The following is a 15,660-nucleotide window of genomic DNA, read 5'->3' as shown; positions in this document are numbered from 1 at the left end:
TCCTGTTATATTGTTTTGTGGGACGAGGGATGCAGGGAGCTGATACCATTGCTGATCTTGCTTTTTCTGTCTCTATAAGGAATAAACTGTCTGGATCTGTCTGGATCTCATGTGTGTGTGTGTGTGTGTGTGTGTGTTTCCCCCAGCTGAATGTGTCAGCTTGCTTGACATTTCCAAAGACTTGGTTAAAAATATATTTTAAAATCTCATTAATAATTGTTTTATACTATTACATGTTGAAAGGGTAATATTGTGGATATATTGGGTTAATTATTAAAATTAATTCCATCTATTTTTATTTTTGTAATATGGCTGCTATAAAATTTAAAATTACATATGTGGCTTGCATTATTTTATACTGGACAGTGTTGCTATAGTTTGGTGAGAGGCTGAGGCAGGAGAATTGCTTGAATCCAGGAGGCAGAGGTTGCAGTAAGCTGAGATTGCACAACTGCACTGTAGCCTGGGTGACAGAGTGAGACTCCGTCTCAAAAAAAAAAAAAAGAAAAAGAAAAGAAAAGACGGACTGACAGGGTTTTACTTATTGACAGGATATATATATACACACAGGATATATATATATCTATCTAGATGGATATATATATATATATATAGATGGACATATATATATATACACACACACATACACATGCTATATATATATTACCGATATATATATAATCTCCTTAATATAAAAAGAAAAGAAAAGAAAAAGAAAAAGAGGGACTGACAGGGTTTTACTTATTGACAGGATATATATATATACACACAGGATATATATATATATATATATATATATGGATATATATATACATACACATACTATATATATATTACGGATATACACACACACACACACACTATATATATAGTGTGTGTGTGTGTGTGTGTGTATCCGTAATCTCAGAATAAAAGGTAGACCTTTAAACCAAATAAATATAATTTTATGAAAACTCAATGCATTGTCCTGACTTTTCTTACAATGCTTCAGGCTGGTGAAAAACCCTCAGATTGGGGAGGATGAAATTTAGAAACCATTGCTACATACAGCTCATCTCATAAGGCGCTAACTAGCTAATCTGGGGAGGGTTGGGAGGATGTTGAGAGGTGATTAATCCGGGTAACAGTGGCAGATGAGCCCAATAGGGAGGTCTTTTTGTGTCCCACAGGTATTGGACTCATCTGATAGCCTTATGTTTTACAGTACTTCTGTGGCTTCTTGGTCTACCCTCTCTTCCCACCCCCAAATAAGGGAAAGATATGAAATATCAGACTCAGAGAGTATAACCAGAGGAACCAAAGTAAACAAGTACAAATTTATTCTTTTCAAAGCAGAATTCAAGGGAAAGGGGGAAAGCACCACAGTGAGTGGCAATCAAAGTTAACCAATTTGTTCCCAACCCTGTCCCTTTGTCCCCTAGACTTCCATGCCACCCTTGTCACCTCCCCCAAATCCTTTCCCCAATTTTCATCCTGTGACCAGTTCTTGCAGCCAGCAAGCAGCATACCAGACTTCGGTCAGGCCTCAATACTGCCATAGGGGACAGCAAGGGCATTCAGCAGGCCCCCTCTCAAATGTGGCAACTGTGGGAGAAGATGGACTCTGCGAGCTGAGCCCTGGCCTTGAGCCTTTCCTTCTCCCACAGCCATTGGTGTTAAAAGAGTAAGAAGTAGCTAAAGTGTTCCTTGTTCCTATGGGAACCACCCAGCTGAAGAATTAAGTCTCCACAGCCTCAGGACAACGCCCCCAGTTTTTTTCCCAGAACTGTTCGAGTTAAGGCAGCTACTTTCTTGCTTATCTGTCATCTATGTGAAGGGAAATTGGATGGGATTTTTGGCCTTGAAATAGTGCCACAGACCATGACTCTGCCACTGAGAATGTGAGTTCAAATGCTGGATATAGAGCCCAAATCTCAAGCACACACATCAGGAAGCACAGATATTCCTTAAAATGAATCTGGAGGGAAAACATCTCCTAGGATTGGCCTCTTCCTGGCCTCAGGGTTTCTCATTTCTGTGTCCTGCCAACCCATTTCCTGGAGCACCAGAAACTCAAACAGATTTCTCTGTAGGGAAATAGTTCCCAACCTTGGACCTTGAAGAAAATGAGCACTTGAAAGTCTTGATTCTAGCCTTTCTAATCTGGAGGGAAGGGCACATGTCCTCCCTAGGGAAGCATAGCACAGCCTGATGTCCTCCAGCTAGTCAGCCTTCCGTGACAATGCCCAATCAATGTGAATCCACTCTGCTGTCACTGGAAGCAGAGGTATCCTCATAATGGCTTTTTGGCCTCTATCAAATTCTGTCAAGAAGAAATCACCTCTCAGTCCTAACTGTTCTCTGATACTATTTGACAACAACCCCAGCAAATGCTCACATTCCTTATCATTGATGCTAATCCCACAGTCAGAAGGTTTTCTTTAGGCTATCAATCTAGCAACTCCCTTCACCATCCTTCCAGTGTAGGGCTATAAACCACACAGTGCCATGCACAATACCCTTAGAAGACTAATACACAACAAGATGTCTAACAACATACAACACATTTTGGTAAATCCAACCCCAAGTTGGATTCATAGTACCCAAGGATCCATTTACCTTACTGTGGGAAAATTCCCCACACATACTGCAGTGACTGTCCCTGGACCCTTGAACAATATACTCACCTTAGGCATTAAGGTAAACACAGGACCACAAAATGTCAGTGACCCCTTAGTGAGAATTCAACTCTTGACCTGCTGCTTCAGTCCACCTACAACGCAAATCCTACATAACAAGATCTACATCTTTTCTACCATGCCTGGCCCACTGCAGTTGCCACAGGCCCTCAGCAGCCCAAGAGCTCTCAGGTGGGGTGGGGATAACAGAAAAGATTTTCCAGGACTTTCCTGGTAAAAAATTGCTCCATAACATGTACCCGCCTAAGGCTTAGGCAGGCATATGCCTCCAAGTCCTTGAGCCCTCCGTCCCACATTCCCACCCACAATCTAGGCTTCTACAAATACGCTCCCACTCTGACTGATGCCCAGGTTCTATGATTGATGCCTGCCTACCACCTGCTCAACCATCTATCCAGATACCCAGTTATCCTGCCCAGAGACCTCATGAACACTAAGGCAGATGTTATGCTGTGAAGTCTGACACCCTGGACCTGTGACTTAGTGGTGGAGGAGGCAACCCTAAGCTTCTGGACCCAAGCCGCTGCCCTGCCTCCCCTACTGCAGATCAAACTAGGTTCCTAGCAGTTCTACCCACTGGCCCACTGCTGGATTATAATACAACACCCCAACCGTCACTCCCTCCTGATTGTGGTGGCAACTGTTGCTTTCTTTAGCCCTGAGTGAGACCATAAGAGCTGGAAAGGACCAGAGAATGTTCTCTGTGTCTTAGCTGGCAAAGGCTAATAAAGGCCTGTTTGTCCTTTTCTGCATGGGGTGAGCAGAGCTTGGGTTTGCTCTATTTTGGCACCTGAACCATTTAGGGGAGCCCAGGAAAATTCACCCAAGGCCCAGGTCTCAAGGGAACAAGATTTGGAATGAGTGAAGAGAACAGTGACTCTTCCTGTTAGATTCTCTGTGACCACAGGTTTCTGTTGCTTTGGTCTTGAGGACAGCCCACCCCAAACATCAATGGAGAGAGATATCCTAGGGGAGCAGCCAGGATACATCTATCTTTCCAACCAGAGGCTGGGGCTAACAAAGAGCAAGGCAGAACATTAATACTTCAAGAGGTATTAGAATTTAATGTGTGAGTGAGGCCAGGAGAGCACTGATGTACAGTAGATATGTAGAATAGATATGTATGTATATAAACTTAGGCAAATGAAGTCAACTGCAGGGCTCTAGGTTATAAAGCTCCTCTTGGGAGAAAGTTGCCTAAGTGGGCTCTGAATCTATTCAACATTCCCAAGCCCACTCCCCCACCCCTACTATCTATTCTGAACAGTTTCTGGATAAAGAGATCATGGTATATGTCGCCTAGGAAGAGTTAGTTCAGTTTGAGGATTGGATTCACCTTCCAGAGTTAGAAATAACAATTTTAGGCACAGGACGGCCTTGCTGTTGTTGTCTGGGTGGAAAATGGCCAGCTTCCTGATTTGTGGCCTGTGGCTCCTATGGAGGGGCCACTGCACACAGTGGCCAGTTGCAAATGCCTTATGATTAGCTGGGGACAATCAGCCACCTCACCTGATTCAGCCTGAGAGCTAGAAGGGTCACAGCCTGGAAGGGTGTTGGATGGCAGTCATACTACTCCAGACTTGAGGTGGGCTTCCTCTTCCTCACCCAAGGAAAGCAACACTCCCTTGCTCAGCAAGCTGCCACTGTGTCCTCAGGTCTGTGAGGACAGACTCAGAGGAGCAAAGGGTGGCTTCAGCCGGGTTTCCAGAGCAACTCGCAACTCAGTGGGTCTCTCAAAATGCTGAGGACTTTAAGAAATAGGAAGATGTGGGGCAAAAAAAAAAAAAAATCTAAACCCATAAGTATGGATTTAATGCTTCCAAATATAACGTAGAAGAACCAGAATGAACTGTTCTCCCCTTAAGGAAGGTCTGTCAGGGACCGAGGCTAAAGAAAATGAAGATATTTGAGGAGAAACCAATACCTAGGTAGCATTAGGACGGTTAGCAATCTGTCCTGGAGCTGAAGTAATAGAACACACACTGCCCAGACTTTTTCAGGGGCACTTGGGGTGGGGAAGGTGTCTCGGGGATACCCTTTTGCCTCCCTGAGTTGCGCCAGAGAGTAGGGGTAAACCCTGTGGATTCATAATGCTGGATGGAACCTTGGGGTAATTAGGCTTCTCTCTCTCCATAATTCCACAGAGAAGGAAGAGGGGCCAACATGTATCACTTAGCTCTACAAGGCAGCTTCTCTGCTCCCCATCTGAATGGCCAAGTGATATTTGCCTGGGCTGCAACAGAAAGGTACTTAAAGGGCTGACCTCGAACTTGAAGATTAAAGGGAACATTTCTAGAGTCAGAAGAATCATGCCTCCCCTTCCCCCATCACTGCCCGCATCCACCTTACATACCACCAGATCCCTGCTGCTGCCCAGAGCCCAAATAATACTAGTTGAGGAATGTGGGGCCAGTGGAAACTGGAAAGGTTGGGTGAAGGCTGAGGAAAGGCTTTGATCGGAACCAGGAGAGGATTATGAACTATAGGATGGGGATCTGGCTCTATCAAGAGGCCAGCAGGGTGTTGGCAGTCACATCAGAACTTCGCACACTGGGGAAGGCATGACGGAGTTTCTCCATGATGTCCTCCAAGCACAGGCTGACATCCTGGCTCTTTGACCCCACATCATCTGGGTTAAAAAACAGAGATTTGAGAAGAGAACTAGAGACTCCTTTATGAGGCCAAGGGGCCAGATAGAATTCTGCCAGCTGAAGGGCAGACCTGCCCGCAGCATTTGCATCTTCCCAGCACAATGCCTAATACATAGGTTGTGCTCAATGTACATTTATTTGTGGAATAAGCATATGAATTAATCAATCAGTAAACCAATCATCCCTGACCCTAAGCACAAAGCCAAGAGGAGAAACCAGTCCCAGCCCCGCAAAGCCTTGGGCAGGAAATCGAGGGCAGGACAAAGCCATGGAGAAAGGGGCTGGGAAGGGCCAGGGGAACTCACCTGCAGCCTCGGTGTCTGGAGTAGTCTGTCCCTTCTCCCGGGGGTGACTGCCTTCTGACTGCTGTGGAGAGGAAGCTAGGGACGAGCCTGCAGAGCCACTGCCATCTGATTCGGTGGGTGGCTAGCAAGAGGTAAGGCATGACTTAAGTGGATTTGCCTTCCTAACCTTACTTTGACAGACTCCTGAGCTTAGAAGGGACCTGAGAGACTTCATACCATCCCTTTACCCTTAGACTTTAAGAAGCTTTTGGTATTACCTAAAACAGTGGCTTCCACTTTTAGGAAACTTCTTAGAATATTGAATTACCCATTACCTTCTTCCTTTAACATGTGTCAAAGGCTCCCAGTTCTTATAAGAATGGCACTGTAGGCTGGGCGCGGTGGCTCACGCCTGTAATCCCAGCACTTTGGGAGGCTGACGCAGGCGGATCACCTGAGGTCAGGAGTTCAAGACCAGCCTAACCAACATGGAGAAACCCCGTCTCCACTAAAAATACAAAATTAGCCGGGCATGGTGACCCATGCCTGTAATCCCAGCTACTTGGGAGGCTGAGGCAGGAGAATCGCTTGAACCCGGAAGGCGGAGGTTGCAGTGAGCTGAGATCAAGCCATTACACTCCAGCCTGGGCAACAAGAGCCAAACTCTGTCTTGAAAATTAATTAATTAATTAATTAATTAATTAAAGAATGGCATTGTACCTAAAGGTCTCTTGCTGTCATTTCAGCTATAATTAAGCTATTTAGAACACAATTCTCTCTGGAAATGTAGAGTTTCACACCTGATCCTTGGTTCATGACATAGCATATGTTAGAAACCTCCAGGAATCCATAGAGGCCATTCCTTGGAGGATCTGGGGAAGAGGCAGAAGAGTGGTATTTTCCATTACATATAATGACAATAATAGGTAACATTTATGAAGTGTGTACTAAATTCCTGGCATCATGCTAAATTCCATAAATGCGTTATCTCCTTTTATGTTCACCACAATTCTATGAAGTTGGTACTGTTACCATCTCTGTTGTACAGATGAGGAAACTGGGGCTTAGAGAGGTTAACTAACTGTCCAAACACCCCACAGTCAATTGGCAGAGCCACATGCAAACCCAGAGCTGCCTGACTCCAGAGCCTTACCACAGCATACACATTGCCTCTCAGAGATGAAAGGTGCAAAAAGTAACAAGAAACACCCTTAGATAGCACTAATCTTTCTCTTGCCAAACTTGTCCAAACCCACTTCTTTCTAGCAAATACCATACTAGCAAAATCAATGTTTTAGATGATTTTTGAAGTTTGTTCTTTTAGTATGGGATTCCAATGGGCTGTGAAGAAATAAGCCCTCAGAAGTCTTCTCTCTGCCCCAGGCCCCACAGTGGCTGGAGAGTGACACACAGGGTGGCATGGAAGGTAGGTGGAAGAGAGTTGGCTGAAGATGTGACCATACCAGTCTCTTCTTTCCCCCGCCCCCCACCAACCGCAGGCCCAGTTCTCTTCAGGAAGTTACCTGACAGCCACTGCCAAGGAGCTCTCTCTTGTGTCTTCTTTGCCACAGCCCTCAGCTCCCCAGCCCTTCCCCTGGGCTCAGAGGCCGCCCTGGCTCTCTTCCTGTCTCCAGCCTCACCTGCAGGAGAAGCTCCCTCAGACGCTGCAGCTGGGACTCTAGCTGCTTGTTGTGATCTTCGAGGATCTGCATGCGCGTCTCCAGGCGGCTCTTATGTTGCCGAAGGATACGGGCTTCGGCCAGAAGCTCCTCATTGCGGTGGTCTGGTGCTGCCTCAGTGGAGCCGTCAGCCAGACTGGGTGCCTCAGCTGCCTCCTCATGCTGCCACTTCAGGCGCCTCAGCTCTCCCTGGAGAATCCTGCCATGGAGAGAGACACCAAGACCTATGGCTCTAACAGGGCTCTGACTGTCCAGGTTTCAGATGTCCCCTCAGGCCTAGGTGTGAACAATCCCTGTGCTCTTCCACCCCACCTCACCCCCACCCCCACCCCCACCCCCAGCTGTGCTCTTGCTTGAGTGGCCACATCCACTTCCTCTCCAGCACGTATGTCATTTACTCTGCCATCCTGAGACCTCAGAGCAGAGAAAGTTGACATTTTGTGTAAGAAATGTCTCAGGGCTTTGATGTGCTGCTTTAGGGATTAATTCTGACCTTAAAATCAGGCAGAAACACAGTCTGCAAATAAAGGAAGCATTAGGGCCACTGACTCACCTACTCCATTTTTAGATGTTTAGATTCCAAGGGAAAACATAACATAAACAAGAGACCACCTGTCTTGCCTCTTCTCTCCACAATCCTCCTCTTTGGCCCACTTTGAACACCCAGGCTGGGTCATCAAAAAAACAAATTCCAAACAGGTGGCCTACTTTTGGGGATATCACTTTTGGCTTTGCTCGTTTTTTCTTTATTTACAACAGAACAGTCACTCTCAGCCCAGTGTTTCCCAGGGCCTGCGGACTGCTGCTCAAAGGCAGTGTTTCTCAAATGATTCATGGCAAAAATCCAGGTTTTTTTTTTTTTCACTCTGTTGTGGACCAGTATGTGGTCCCAATGCACATGACTAGTACATAGCTCACACCACGTAATTCATCACACAAGTTCAACAACACTTAAACTGGTCTCTACCCTATTCAATGAGATGAGCCTACTAATTTGGTGCTTGAATATCACAGCAATGTCAAATTGCTGTAAAAGTTTCTAAAAGCTTACTCTCTTTTTTTTTTTATCTTGCCTTGGACTGGTCACAAACTGGCCCTGGTCTGCTCTCCAAACTCTGAGTAGCACTGTTCTAAAGACTTGCTACTCCAAGTGTGGTCTGTGGAACAGCAGTATGGGCATCCACTGGGAGCTAGTGAGAAATGCAAAAACTCAGGCCCCACCACCCAGACCTGTGACTTAGAATTTGTATTTTACCAAGCTTCCCAAGTGACTATCTTATGCACTACTGTTTGCAAAGCACTGCTCTAAGGGGTACTATGAATTCTACTTCATGCCCCATAAGTGGCTTGGACCCTCCTTAGGTACCTGCTGCCACCTTTACTTTATGGAAAGTCATGTCTTCCCTGTATTCTTCTTCACCATCCCTATTCCAGACCTCCAACGCTCTATGTAGTGTCATTGTCCTCTGGAATACTTTTACTAGGTGATACACATTTCTTTCCACTTCCAACATTGAAAGGCCTCTGAGGGCAGGAACATGTCATACCCTCTTCCTGTTTTCTCTATGCATTCTCTCTGCTTGCATCTCGTGTGTTCTTCGAAAAATTTGGGTTACATTAAAAGGATTCAGGCCGGGCACAGTGGCTCATGCCTGTAATCCCAGCACTTTGGGAAGCCGGGGTGAGCAGATCACTTGAGGTCAGGAGTTCAAGACCAGCCTGGCCAACATGGTGAAACCCCGTCTCTACTAAAAATACAAAAAAAAAAAAAAAATTAGCCAGGCATGGTGGTGCATGCCTGTAGTCCCAGCTACTTGGAAGGCTAAGGCATGAGAATCGTTTGAACTCAGGAGCCACAGGTTGCAGTGAGCCGAGATCATGACACTGCACTCCAGCCTGGGCAACAGAGTGAGACTCTGTCTCAAAAAAAAAAAAAATTTAAAAGTTTTCAAATAATTATTATAATAGCTAGCATTTATTGAACCCTTACTACAAGCCAGGCACTGAGCCAAACACATTATATGCCTGATCTCATTTGGTCTTCACAAGTGACCCTAGGAGGCAGGTTTGATGATCATCATCCCCGTTTTACAGATAAGGAAATAGAGGATTACAGAATATAAGTAACTTGCTCAAGGTCAGACAGCTAGGATGTAGAAGTGCCTGGACTTAAATTCAATCTGTCTGCCTCAAGAACCCACACAGATTTCTGCTATCATCACACCCACCGGTTCTCATCTTCCAAGTGGGCCAGGATCTTCTGTAGCTCCCCTTTGCTTTCTGTGGCCACACTGCATGGAGCCTGCTGTCCAAAGGCTGGCTCCCGGTCTGTGATGGGGCTGGAGTGCCGCAGCAGGTACTGGTCCTCATCTCTGCATGGGTGTGGGGAAAGCAGAGTAGGTGGCCAGTTGTTGAACAGAGAAACAACTCAGCTCTCAGCTCAGGCCCCAGGAAATGCATGCTGGAGGATTCACTTCTAAGTCACATCGAGAGGGAAAGGACATATACTGAGGCTTGAGAGGGATGAAAGTGTTCAAAGGAGGCAGAGGCTGTGGTTGGGGGTATTGAGAGAGTGTTTTCAGGATGCAGGTATCTGGGTTCTACTTACAGCCCACCCCCCTCCCCGGGAAACAACGAGCAAATCATTTCCCTTTCTGTGCTGTTCCCCGACTCTACCCTCCTTTGTTTCCTCTTCCTCTAGAGGGATCTGGGTCCCAGTCAGGGCAGATTGATCCATGTAGCCAGAAGCTCCTAGGACCTCTGAGCAGGGTGGGGACCTCCCTAGAGACACAAGGCCCCTTCTCTGGGCTGTCATACCAGGGAGTTCCCTTGGCTATAGTTCAGCCAAGTCCCTGATGTCTCCCAGGGTTAGTGTAGCACTAGATAGGGCTTTGGCATCTTGAGCACAAGATAATGGCTCCTTTCTGCAACTTCAGATGAGGAGGGCATATTCTTCGTTCCTCAAAGTTGTGTATAGAAGGATGGGATCTTGCAACACGAAGGGACTTGGAAAGATGGCAGAGAGCTAGTACATCACTCATTTCCTAGGTTGATTGATAGAGGGAAGACTGCCTTTCTTACTGAACACCGTGCCCAGAAAGCAGCCTTCCTTCCTTAGGGAGCTAAGGATCCTAACCACCACACACCCCCATTCCCTGGAGGATATACCCTTCCCAAACAGTGGCACAAAGATCTCAAGGAGAACTATTTCTGGCAAATAAGCAGCTGTGGAAACTCACATGCTGTCATCTGGGGACAAGCTGTCATTAAAGAAGGAGCAATTTTGACTTTCCATCTCAGCAAGCCTAGGAATAAAGAGCAGAGGCAGGAGAGAAAACAGGATGTGGGGCCTGCTTCCATCTCAAGGACTTTAATCTCACAACAGGATCATTGGCTTTGAGAGCTGCCCCAACTACTCCTAAGTATTGGGCCTTGCTGGCTGCTGCACACCCCACTGTGCACATCCCCTGGCCCTGACTCCATTCTCCTTGCCCCGACTGAAGATCCTTTCCCCTCAGACTTCCTACAACAGCTCCCACCCACCTCCCGCAAACCTGGTGGTACCTGCTGGCAAAATGCTCAATTCGGGAGTGTGTGTCGGCGTGTGGCAACATCGGGGAAGAAGCCGGCCTAGAAGAAAGCAGCAAAGACTCGGAGGACCAAAGACTAGGCAGCCTGTTTCCTCCTCCCTCTCCTGCTCCCTACATTATGGACATGGGCAAGAGCTGATGGGAACAAAATACAAAGACTGGATTCCAGTCTACTTCTCAGGCCAGAGTGCAGGTCAGGCCCAAGCTGAACTGCCCTATCACTAGTGGGATTTACCTTGGAACATTCTCCTAGCCCACTCGGGACTCAGCCCCTTCACAGCATACGATCGGGCTCAGTGAGGCTGCCCACAGCCCCTGCTCAGCCACCAGTACTCACGTCTCACTGTAGTCAGCCTCCAGCACTGATTGCACAGGCAGATAACCTCGCTGAGGGTGTTTGCTGAAATAATGCTTGGAGCGGAATTTGTTCTTTAAGGTTGTGGCAAAGTCCCTCATGTTCTCACTGGATGTGGTCTGAGGAGGAGACAGGGCAGAGGAACTTACCCTAATGGCTTCCAGATATACTGGGCAGGTGTGGCTGCTCTGCTAGAGCAGACAGCCTGCTGGGTAATCCACTCTTGCTCATGCCCACCATACCCTGCTCCTAGAAGAAGGTCTGGGAGGATATATGCCAAACTCAACACTGGTTGCCTCTGGGAAGTTGAACTGGAGGGGTGGGGGCCAGGGTGAGGAGACAGGAGGACTTTCATTTTATACTTAAAAAAAATTAATTGTCTCAGTTCCTCTAAAAGCAAAAATAATAATAATAATTAATTTTGTAGAGACAGGGGTCTCACTGTGTTACCAAGGCTGGTCTTGAACTCCTGGGCTCAAGAAATCCTCCTACCTCGGCCTCTCAAAGTGTTGGGATTACAGGTGTGAGCCATGGCACCCAGCCTTTTTTTTATACTTTAAACGCTTTTATATGATTCGAATATTTTATAATGAGCATATGTTTGTTAATTTTTAAAATAGCTTTTCTATGAATTCTAAGGATGTAGAGGATGAGCAGGTGGTAGAGGATTATCAGTCTACCAGATCCAGCCAGTTTTCCATGTATGACTTTTCTAATGTTTTCTTTAAAATGCTAATAAACGAAAAGTAAAGGGCATGGTCCCTGTTCCCACCAGGCCACACGTTTCTGTGCCAACAGGATTTGAAGAGATGAAAGCTTGGACAGATGGATTGTGGGGAAACAGGTTGAAAAATAGGAGACACTAGCTACTTGGGAGGCTGAGGCAGGAGAATCGCTCGAACCTCAGAGGCAGAGGTTGCAGTGAGCCAAGATCACACCATTGCACTCCAGCCTGGGTAAGAGTGAGACTCTGTCTCAAAAAAAAAAAAAAAGGTGAAAGTAAAATTAAAAAAAAAATTCTAAAAAAAAAAAGAAAAATAGGAGACAGAATAGGGGAGAGAGAGCAGTGGTGGGAGCTGGGGATATGATCAGGGCTTTGGGAGCATCTGCGGGGACAGAAAAGGATAAAGATGAGTAGGGAGCAGAGTCAGTGCTGGAAGCTAAGCATGGAGCTGTGGGTTTTAAACACAGCACAGGAGCAACTCTGTGGCTGGAGTTCAGGGATGCTGACTGAACTGGGCTAAGGCAGGTATGGAGGACATGGTTACCAGGGAAAACCAAGTGGAGTTTGGGGGTCCAGGTAAAGGACATACCTTTCTTTTTTCCCTCCAAGGGATGAATAATTAATTTGAGCATAAGCTTTGGTACTGACTAGAAGGGGTAGAAATAATGACAAAGCATCAGGGAAAGACTGAGCAACCCAGTACAGAAGCAATATAGGAAGCTAGCCAGGAAAAACTCAAGTGAGCAATGGAAGGCGAATCACCTGGAACTGCCTTGCTCTCTCTGTTTTAGTTTGTTTGTTTGTTTGTTTTGCTTTGTTTTGTTTTTCCTGAGACTTTTCTCTGCAGTAAAACAGTGAGTGCCCTTTAAATGGCTGAGAGTGTCCTGGGCCAGCTGTGGCCAGGCCTGGTGAGGGAGAAGCTCTGCTGGAAGAATAGAGAGGCCTGAATTTCCCAAACCAGTGAATCACCAGAGCTCCTTGGAGAATGCTCCCCACAAGAGAGCAGAAAACAATGAGCCAATGCTGGGCAAAGTGGATCAAGGCCTAGTACCTGAGAGCTGCCTAACCCTCCCACCCAGCCTGGAGGCTTCATACCGGTGTGTAATACTCCATGATGGGGTAGTGCAGCTTATTGCCTTTGCTGGCCCTGCCTGTCAAGAAGCAGGTCTGGCAGATGTCAACGTTGAATTGCTTCAGACTCCGGTACCTTGGGGGAGAGGAGATGTAGTAGGAAAAAGAGTCCAGCGTGCCACAGTGACCTCCCCGCTGTTCCCCTAACATTAAAATATACACACACAGTAGAAGGGGATGAATGAGGCATGGAGCCATAACATGCCCAACCTCGTATACATAGCAGTGGCTGAGTTCTCAATAGATGAATAACTTTATTCTAGAGACCATAAATCTCTGTGAAATCACAAGGCCAGATTCCCAGGAAGTGTGGGAAATAGCATTGTCTCACCACCTTTGTTTAAGGGAGATGGGAGGGAAGCAGGGGTAAATATCTCATCATATCAAATGGCCTTCTAAACAAGGATGGCCCAAACAGGTCCAGGCTCCCAGGGACCACTACCTACCCTGGAGAAATTACACTTCCAATATGAAGGCAGTTCTTTCTACTAGCCTTGGCTAAGTTGGCTAAAAGTTATTTCCAAAGGTTGTTCATAATAATATACCTATTATTGCAGAATAAAGAATAGCCCTTCAGATCTACTTCCAAAGCTTGGCTGAACTGCCCAACCTTGTAGCATAGGACAGTGAAATGCCTAGACTTAGAGGAGTCATATGATCCAATATCTAGTCTAGATCTACCACTAACTAGCTGTGTGCCTAATTTGCTCATCTTACGAAAAGCAGGGTGATGACAGGGAGAGTTGTGGGTTAGTGTTTTACAAAGGTAAAAAGTTGAGTGTTTTATGATGAAAGTCCAATCCAGGATAGTGGTTACCTTTGTTGGGGAAGGAGGGAAATATAATCAAGGAGACCTCAGATGTATTGCAATAATGTTTTATTCCTTAAGTTGGTCACGGGTATATACTGTGGTGTGCTGATGCCAGCTCATACCAGCTCACGACAGTTGGCTGTTAAAATTTCAGGGGTTTTCTAAGCCAGTTGTTAAATCTAGCCATTATTAAATTATATAAACTCACAATTAAATAAATTATATTACAAACAAAGGTAATAAATACTCAAAACTCATTACTTCCTAATTACTTTGCTACTCTCTATGTTCTTGAGGTTACTTAACATCTATTGTATCTGCATGGTTGACATACTATATAAATGGTGTGCAACTGAGGATCTGTTTCTGACTCTGCTCAGAGACCTCCTGTAAATAGCCTGATGTCATTCACAGTGGGAGTATATACATCACAGAAATTAGCAAATGCTACAGATCGGGTTTCCTTTTTTCTTTCTAGAGAGTAGGTTGTGAACCATTTGCTGGCATACCATTTAGTACATAGGTGCTCTTACACCTATGTTCTTCTATACATTTTTGTAGGTCTGTAATACTTTATAATACAACTAAAACAAAATATTTCCTCACTTCCCATTTAAAAACAATTAAACATTCTGCAATATAAAGGATTATAACAGTATATAATAATGTACAATAGACTAGCTGTAATTATATAATAATTAGGTGACACTTTATTTTATAATATCTGAGTTATATGTCACATGACATATTTATTATTATCATCCCAGCAGGTATTGTTTTCCCTACCTGAACCCCTTGATGGGGCACTGCCTACAGATAGAGCACTTGGTCTGATGCTTCACTTGCTCAGCAATGGTGACCCGATGCAGAACAGCCAGCCACACCATGGACTGGGGCTCCAGGTTGACCCACTCCAGGAACTGGGATGCTTCAATGACTGGCTTCCCGGTGCTCTACGGAAACAAGAAGACCAATGGGAATGACTGAGGCCCAAAGTGTCTTATCCCTAGAATGGCAGCCCTCAGAGGGGCAGGAGAACCAGCAGGGGCTGGGTTGGCCTGTTCTCCAGAGATGTTCACGTTCTGCCCTGTGCTAGTTGAGCTGACACCCTCCCTAACAGGACTATGATTCTAGAGCCCAGAGAACCCTCTGCCCTGTTGTTCCATCCCAATAAACTCCCTTGCATCTGCGTACTTCAGATCAAAAGCCTAGCTCGTAGTCCTCCTTCCCTTCTTCCCACCCTTCCTGCAACCTTCCTTCCCTCCCCCACTCCCCAGTTCCATACTCACAAAACGGAAGCAACTACGGACACTGGGCTCCACATTGCTGCCCCCAAAGGCTGCCACTTCACCCAGCTGACGGGGCACCTGAATGGCCTCATGAAGCAGGACACCAAGGTGGCGCTGGTCACACTGGCTGCCTGAGTTGGCCACTTGGCTGAAGAGGTCTGCTGGCCCCACCGTCAAGAATGGCCAACCCCGACACAGGAATGGCCGGAGAATGGTGAGGAGAAAGGGCAGAAAAGGAAAATAGGGAAAGAGCACAGACTGAGCTAATGACTTTTCAAACTGGACTACATAGAGGTCTATCCCTGACCTTCTAGTAGCCGAGTTCTAAAAAGAGCATTCTCTGAGTTCAGAGAGAAAAATCAGGCCAACACAAAGAGATAATATCAGGGGGAGGGGGAGACAGAGAGAGAAAGAGTGAGAGAGAGTGAAAGCAAGAGAGAGAGAGGTTGAGTGCACTGTGTGTAAGAG

The 15,660-nt window shown here is 46.1% G+C and overlaps 1 protein-coding gene across 8 annotated transcripts in view; it reads right to left on the bottom strand.

Moving 5' to 3' along the window:
• DRP2 (dystrophin related protein 2) overlaps window positions 1–15,660 on the bottom strand; it is a 149,461-nt gene that overhangs the window by 73,458 nt on the left and 60,343 nt on the right. For 3 of the 8 annotated variants that reach the window (XM_031006068.2, XM_055376573.2, XM_055376574.2), the window contains 9 exons: window positions 15,193–15,350; window positions 14,690–14,856; window positions 13,057–13,168; window positions 11,220–11,356; window positions 10,857–10,922; window positions 10,532–10,597; window positions 9,521–9,664; window positions 7,254–7,491; window positions 5,314–5,755 (listed from right to left, as the gene is read on the bottom strand). In XM_031006068.2, coding sequence (XP_030861928.2) covers window positions 5,492–5,755; window positions 7,254–7,491; window positions 9,521–9,664; window positions 10,532–10,597; window positions 10,857–10,922; window positions 11,220–11,356; window positions 13,057–13,168; window positions 14,690–14,856; window positions 15,193–15,350 — 1,352 coding nt within the window. In that variant the 3' untranslated portion in view covers window positions 5,314–5,491. The other 5 variants (XM_063703347.1, XM_019019562.4, XM_004064508.5 and 2 more) reach the window with 4 other exon arrangements.

Source organism: Gorilla gorilla, chromosome X (genome assembly GCF_029281585.2).
Source record: "Gorilla gorilla gorilla isolate KB3781 chromosome X, NHGRI_mGorGor1-v2.1_pri, whole genome shotgun sequence".
Lineage (NCBI taxonomy): Eukaryota > Metazoa > Chordata > Mammalia > Primates > Hominidae > Gorilla > Gorilla gorilla.
This window is presented reverse-complemented; position numbering and strand designations above follow the sequence as displayed.